Raw genomic sequence first — 7500 nt, forward strand, 5'->3', positions numbered from 1 at the left:
TGATTATTCTGGTCTGTGTGTGGGACTGATACGCTTTTTTGGAGAGGTCCACATACCCTGTGTTCCAGTCCCCAAACTTCCCTACTATTTAGTTTGGTAGAAAAATGTTTTTAGTTTGTCCCAATACATGATGTCAGAGGCAGCATGCTGAAACTACATCCGGTGGAGATTTTTTAGTGTTGAAACCAGCAGCTTCATGGAGGTTCTGACCCACAATCCACTGCAGCAGAAGTTACACATCACATGGACTGAGCCTCCCAGTGAAAACAACCAGCGATGAGACGGATATAAAAGCAAGAGGCAAGTTCAAGGAGCCATGTTTGGAGGTTACTTTAACTTACGTATTATCTTCGTCTCATTGCTGTTTGTTTTCATATGGAGGCTTCGTCGATGTGATGTCACTTCTCGTGCGATTGTGGGTCAGAATCGCCCCAAATAGGATGCAGTTTTCAACACTAACAATCTTGGCCGCATGAAGTAGGACATCCGGGTACTTCTAACCATCCTAAATCTGGCCACAAGAATCAGGACATCCTAAATCTTTTTTCTACCATACTATATAGTAGAAAGTATGGAGACTGGAACACAGGGCAGGACACAAGCTGATGGATGGATTTACTTCACACCAACTACAGAGAAAAATATGACTCTATAGGATTTAACAAGTTAAGACATTTTGCACTGATTTGAATGTGTCAGAGAAATGTAACGATCAAACATTATTGTGTCAAACTGCATCGGACAAATATGAAACTTACTGGATATGAATAAAATAAAAACTCTGTTATGTGGAAAACTTACAATAAATGTGACCGAATGTGTAAAATAATAAATATCTTTCAAACTGTTTAACTTCAATCCCAGATTTTTTTTGGCATTTTTATGCTTGGAACACAAGACTTGCCTGCTCAATGTACAAAATGTAATATTAATATTTGTCATTCTCCGCTCAGGAGGATAATTCAGATTATTGGCAGAGGTGATTTTACACCAATGACATATTTATGAATGAGGATATTGATTTTAGCTAATAAATTACTTAAAATGTTACACAGTGTCCCTTTAAACAAAATAAAATGACCATTGCAACCACTCAAGATGTTACTTTGAGATTTATTAGATTCACGTATAGGCTACTTTAATAAAAATCAATTTCTTACAACAAGAGAAATTACAAAATTACAATAATATACATATAAAATATTTTTCTATTTACAGCAGATACAATTGAAACAAATTCTATAATATACGTACTGTATGTGCACTGAAAAACAAAATCCAGCATTAATACACAGCCTAGGCTCTGTAAACTGGTATGTAAACAAGGCAGGCCCACCATAGCTAGCACCATACCAGTTTACAGAGCCTAGGCTGTGTATTAACAATGGATTATTCAATTTTTTCCTCATTGTCCGAACATTTCTTGAAAAGCATACTGTATGTGCACTGGAAAACAAAATCCAGCGTTAATACACAGCCTAGGCTCTGTAAACTGGTATGTAAACAAAGCAGGCCCTCCATAGCTAGCACCATACCAGTTTACAGAGGCTAGGCTGTGTATTATCACTGGATTATTACCCTTTCCAGTGTCCGAACATTTCTTGAAAAGCATACTGTATGTGCACTGGAAAAAACAAAATCCAGCATTAATACACAGCCTAGGCTCTGTAAACTGGTATGTAAACAAGGCAGGCCCTCCATAGCTAGCAACATACCAGTTTACAGAGCCTAGGCTGTGTATTAACAATGGATTATTTTCAATTTTTTCCTCATTGTCCGAACATTTCCTGGGAAGCGTATGTCATGTAGAGGAAGCCGTCTTCGTCCTGGTGGTCTTTGTACACCTGGGCCATGGTGAGGGTCATACTGGCCAGACCACTGTTGTTTATTAGCAGGTAGAAGGCTTGGGTCGGTAGCAAGGCCATTCGGTTCCTAGGAGAAAAGACAGAGACAAATAGATAGATACTCTACTTTTTTTTTTAATATAGCATAGCACTTTTCATAGATGGATAGATAGATAGATAGATAGCAGTAGTTATTGTCCGATTTATGAGACATTTTCTTCTTAAAAAACCATGAAAAGAAAATCACTTACATCAACTAAACTTTCCATAATCATTCTCAGCACTGTTCTGAAGGTTATCACAGAAGGATTTGTTCATATGTTATTCACTGTCTGATTTATGAGACATTTTCTTCTTAAAAACATGATGAAAATGCAAAACAATTACATTCAGGTGTTTATTTGACTAAACCTTGTCTGTTTGTGTCTGTATATTTCTCCTATACAACCATCTTTAACGGACATTATCTCAACATTAGTTTTTTTTCTCTCAATACTTTGAACCAGAAATCTCAACTTCTAAAGCACTTACATCAACTAAACTTTCCATAATCATTCTCAGCACTATTCTGAAGGTTATTACAGAAGGATTTGTTCATATGTCGTTCACTGTCTGATTTATGAGACATTTTCTTCTTACGAAACATGCAGTAAATGCATTTTTTTAATATAAGAATTTAAAAAGGCTGTACCCAGAATCTGTTCTCTAGTTACTTTTAACTCTGGCTTTATCCAACGTCTAGATTTTGGGTTTAAAAATCTGCTTATTCCCACATAATTAGGTAGATATTGCAATTTTTATATGTATTCAAACATTTATGAACAATTGAAACAGTAATACAAAAACTCACAATCTGCAAACTGGCCGTACTTTGTGCACAGAAATAAAAATCCAGTGTTAATACTCAGCCTAGGCTCTGTAAACAGGTATGTAAACAAAAGAGGCACACCATAGCTAGAAACATACCAGTTTACAGAGCCTAGGCTGTGTAATTTTGACATTAAAAAGCGCTGACTGCACCTTTAAAGCTGCAGTGTGTAGAATTTTGGGTTTTATTTCCTAGCAGATTTTGTAGAAAGTAATTATAATATCCATAAGTACATTTAATTTAGTGCATAATAGCTGATTTTTTTTTTTAATCATTTATTTTTCCCTTAGAAAGGGTCTCATACATGTCCATATTTCTGCATATTTTGGACCAAGGCCTAGTGCCGCCATCTTGAAAGTGTCATAGTTGGAATGTTATCAGGTGCATTGTTTAAAATTTAGAATTGTTCTTGTCCTTGAAGGCCACTGTAGCTTCTGTTATTATTCTAAAGGGTTGGGGTTACCCAGGGAGCGTTGCATTCTAGAACTTTGTAGAACTTTCTTGATGATGTCATATTACACACTGCACCTTTAACTAGATTAAAACATAATGTGGAGCCACTAGTGTCCCATTTAGAAGTCTCAGCAGACTATGCATTTGTGTGTTCACATTGGGAAAACCGTACAGAAAAATGTTGGAATGCAGACGTAAGTTGTAAGTAAACAATAGCTTTCTGTTGTCCCAAGATTTAGACCTCAAGCATTCCTGCCACACTATATAACAGTACTGAAGGGACCTACATGACACCTCTTTACTTTTTATTTTCTGCTTAACATTTACCTTTAGTTTAAACAATGTCTTAGAAACCTGTAAAGTAGAGTACGACATGTTAGCTGTTTATTTTGTTTTGTCTTTTGTTTGTGTGTTCAGTTGTTTGTGTCCCTTTAAAGGTGCAGTGTGTAATATGACATCAAGAAAGTTCTACAAAGTTCTAGAATGCAACGCTCCCTGGGTAACCCCAACCCTTTCGAATAATAACAGAAGCTACAGTGGCCTTCAAGGACAAGAACAATTCTACATTTTAAACAATGCACCTGATGACATTCCAACTATGACACTTTCAAGATGGTGGCACTAGGCCTTGGTCCAAAATATGCAGAAATATGGACATATATGAGACCCTTTCTAAGGGAAAAAAAATAATAATTAAAAAAAATGTTTCAGCTATTATGCACTAAATTAAATGTACTTATGGATATTATAATTAATTTCGACAAAATCTGCTAGGAAATAAAACCCAAAATTCTACACACTGCAGGTTTAAATTAATCTGAAAATAAATCCAAAAATTAAAAAAAGGGCAAACACATGCCGAAAATGTATTTTGAAAAGACATGTAAATAGTATTTTTGATATATAAAATTTAAAAAAAAGGCTGTATCCAGAACTACTTCTGTAAAAACTAGACTCTTAATGCAGTACACTAGACTCTTAATGCAGTACACTAGACTCTTAATGCAGTACACATCTCAAATCACTAGTTTTAATACTGATACAGAGACAGACAGACGGACAGAGGTGGGCAGAGTAGCCAAAAAAATGTACTCAAGTAAAAGTAAGTTACTTTAAGATTACAATTACTCAAGTAGAAGTAAAAGTACTCATAAAAATGATTACTCGAGTAAGAGTAAAAAAGTATGCAGTGAAAAAACTACTCAAGTACTCAAGAGTACAAGTAGGCCTACTGAATTACTCCGGATTTATTTTTGAAATACACAGAGCAACACAAACGGTCTGACAGACAGAGACAATAATATCTGGAGTATTTTATAGAATAAAATAATGTTACCTGATGATTGTGACAAACTGCGTCATGGTGAGTTCATGTGGGACCAGGAACTTGGTTTTGTCGAGCGGGGGAAGATATTTCTCCCTCTCGTAGCGCTCGATGATCACCTGCGAAGAAAACATATTTATTTTATTTTAATGTTTATTTGACAGGGACAATACATACAACATTGCCACAAAAAAAAATGGGAAAATGTGATGCATATAAGACGTCTAGCTTCAGCTAATTTGCAGTCTTTGTCCCTGGGTCAGGCTTTAAAATACAATCAAAGATACTAAATACAATAAATGCAGTGATAGAGATACAGTGAATAATACAATTAATAGGTACCATGAGTCAATACACACAGCTGTAGTTATACATTTCAGAATAAAACACAATTACATTTAGCATTAAACATTAGTAAAGTAAAATATAGATAAAAAATGCCTTAAATTCAGGGTACGTACAGGTTTTTAAGAGTGAAATTCAAGTTATTTTGAAGCAAAACGTTTAAATATATTTGGGGAAAAAAGATGCTTATCCAGTTAAAGAGACCCCAGCACTTTACATTTAGCCTATCGGTTGATTTCATGCACATTTAAAACCTTAGAAAAGAAATAAAAAATAAAATCAAGCATTTTCCAAGCTTTCTAAACTGTGTACGAACCCTATTTAATGTCAATAATCGAGTCATTTGTGTGAATAAATTGATCGAAAAAAATATATATATAAACTTACAGGGATTTTGTTTGGGAATTTGGAGCGGATTCCTGCGACCTCATGTTTCCGCGTGGCTGAAAAACACAAAAAATAAATAAATAAATAAAAATTAAAATAAAAAAACAATCACTCATATTACGTCATTAAACTTTTAAACACAAGTTGATTTGCCACAGTCTGTATTGCTACAATTACCTTTGTAATGGCAAACAAACAGCAATACACAAAGATACAATCACCCCAACACACAAGACAAGACAGACAAACAGGAAAGGAATCGATTCAAAAAGGCTACATAATGAGGAATATACTTGAATAAATGCATTTGTTCCTATGTGTGCGTTAGTCTGTGTGTGTGTGTGTGTGTGTGTGTGTGTCTGTGTCTGTGTGTGTGTGTGTGTGTGTCTGTGTCTGTGTGTGTGTTTACCGAAGATGTGCCTTAGTTTTACAGGCTACACAATGAGGAATATACTTGAATAAATGCATTTTTGTGTATGTGTGTCTCTGTCTCTGTCTCTGTGTGTGTCTGTTTCTGTGTGTGTGTGTGTGTCTGTCTGTCTGTGTGTGTGTGTGTGTCTGTCTGTCTGTCTGTCTGTGTGTGTGCGTGTGAGTGTGTTTACCGAAGCTTTTCCTGAGTTTAAACGCCTTGTACGGGATCTGGTTCTTGTCAAATGGAGGCATGTTGTCGGTACGGTGATGTTACGGTTCCCGGTGGGTGTCTGGTGGTGACGGTAAAATGAAACACACGCTACAGAGCCTCGCGCCAGTTAAATAGCAAACGGCTGAGACGCATCAGCTGATTAGCACATGAACGAACCAGAATGTGATTGTGTGAGTGTGTGTGTGTGTGTGTGTGTGTGCGTGTGCGTGAGTGCGTGTGTGAGAGAGAGTGTGTGTGTGTGTGTGTGTGTGTGTGTGTGTGTGTGTGTGTGTGTGTGTGTGTGTGTGTGTGCGTGCGTGCGTGTGTGTGTGTGTGTATGTGTATGTCTGACTGCCTGTCTATCTATCTATCTGCCTGCCTGCCTGTCTATCTGCCTGTCTGTCTGCCTGTCTGCCTGCCTGCCTGCCTGTCTGTCTGTGCCTGCCTGCCTGCCTGTGTCTGTCTGTCTATCTGCCTGTCTGTGTCTGCCTGTCTGTCTGTCTATCTGCCTGTCTATCTGCCTGCCTGTCTATCTGCCTGTCTGTCTGCCTGTCGGGGCATTCATCGAGTTTATTAAGCCGGGTCAGGGGGTTGCAGGGCCCGTCACAACCAACTGGTCTACAAAGCACATCGGAGGAAGTTTCTTTTCTTCTTTAAAAAAAAAATATTTTATTTATACATTTTTTAAGACCTATGCACAAACGAAAATACAGTTAATGTGTGTTACTTTCCTGTGTGTGTGTGTGTGTGTGTGTGTGTGTGTGTGTGTGTGTGTGTGTGTGTAGAACAGAGGCAAAAAGCGTAAAGATTTGTTTTGTTAAGAATTCTATTTTTTTAATAAGATTTAAAAAAAAATTACAGTTACTTTCCTGTGTGTGTGTGTGTGTGTGTGTGTGTGTGTGTGTGTGTGTGAGTGTGTGTGTGTGTGTGTGTGTGTGTGTGTGTGTGTGTGTGTGTGTGTGTGTGTGTGTGTGTGTGTGTGTGTGTGTGTGTGTGTGTGAGAGTGAGACTGGCACTTCTTCTGATGGGAAAAGGAAACTCGTTGAGATTACTCTGAGTTTAGGCTGTGATCCAATCCCCATCTCAAACACACACACACACACACACACACACACACACACACACACACACACACACACACACACACACACACACACACACACACACACAAAGATTTAAAAAAAAAATTTAGTTACTTTCCTGCATTAAAATCAGCCTACCACACAGTCGATATATTCTGTTACAAGTAAAAGTGTATAAGTATGAAAAATAAATTAAAACTTTAAAAAAAAATAGTGTAAATATATATATGTTTTTAATGAATCTTATTATTGAACCTATTCTGATTCAGATTTGCTTTATTTTGAAATCCCACACCAGAAGTCCCGTGTGTGTGTTCTCGCGTTAGTTTGATGGTCGCCTCCTCCTCACCTGTCAGCTGCTACAGACAGGAGCTGTGTGTGTGTATGTGAGTGTGTATGAGTGTGTTTTGCGTTGCGTTCATGGACTATTTTCTAATAATATTCTAACCGGAGCGTTTTATCCATACCACCGGTGCATAGGAGTATACGAAGCCGATTTCAGTGCTGTGTCCCTGGCCATGGACGAGCAAGCTGGCCCCGGTGTGTTCTTCAACAACAACAGTAGTAGCAATGCC

At 37.4% G+C, this 7500-nt stretch overlaps 3 protein-coding genes across 3 annotated transcripts in view; 2 read left to right on the forward strand and 1 right to left on the reverse strand.

Moving 5' to 3' along the window:
- Positions 1-843, forward strand: part of tbce (tubulin folding cofactor E) — a gene marked incomplete at its 5' end in the record, with an annotated part of 14604 nt that extends 13761 nt beyond the window's left edge. The window contains one exon of the mRNA XM_080029840.1: positions 1-843. This exon is cut by the window's left edge and continues 443 nt beyond it.
- Positions 844-1769: 926 nt separating this feature from the next.
- On the reverse strand, positions 1770-5884 carry map1lc3c (microtubule-associated protein 1 light chain 3 gamma; the record flags this gene model as incomplete). The annotated part of the gene is made up of 4 exons (XM_080029542.1): positions 1770-1932; positions 4502-4608; positions 5222-5277; positions 5824-5884. The coding sequence occupies 4 exons, from the start codon at positions 5882-5884 to the stop codon at positions 1770-1772; spliced, it is 387 nt and encodes a 128-aa protein (XP_079885668.1).
- Positions 5885-7366: 1482 nt separating this feature from the next.
- Positions 7367-7500, forward strand: part of LOC307252219 (striatin-like) — a gene marked incomplete at its 3' end in the record, with an annotated part of 34869 nt that continues 34735 nt past the window's right edge. Inside the window, exon 1 of the mRNA XM_080029841.1 lies at positions 7367-7500. This exon is cut by the window's right edge and continues 165 nt beyond it. Coding sequence (XP_079885967.1) covers positions 7444-7500 — 57 coding nt within the window. The 5' untranslated portion in view covers positions 7367-7443.

Source organism: Ammodytes marinus (genome assembly GCF_949987685.1).
Source record: "Ammodytes marinus genome assembly, chromosome: 6".
In the NCBI taxonomy this organism is placed as follows: Eukaryota; Metazoa; Chordata; class Actinopteri; order Uranoscopiformes; family Ammodytidae; genus Ammodytes; species Ammodytes marinus.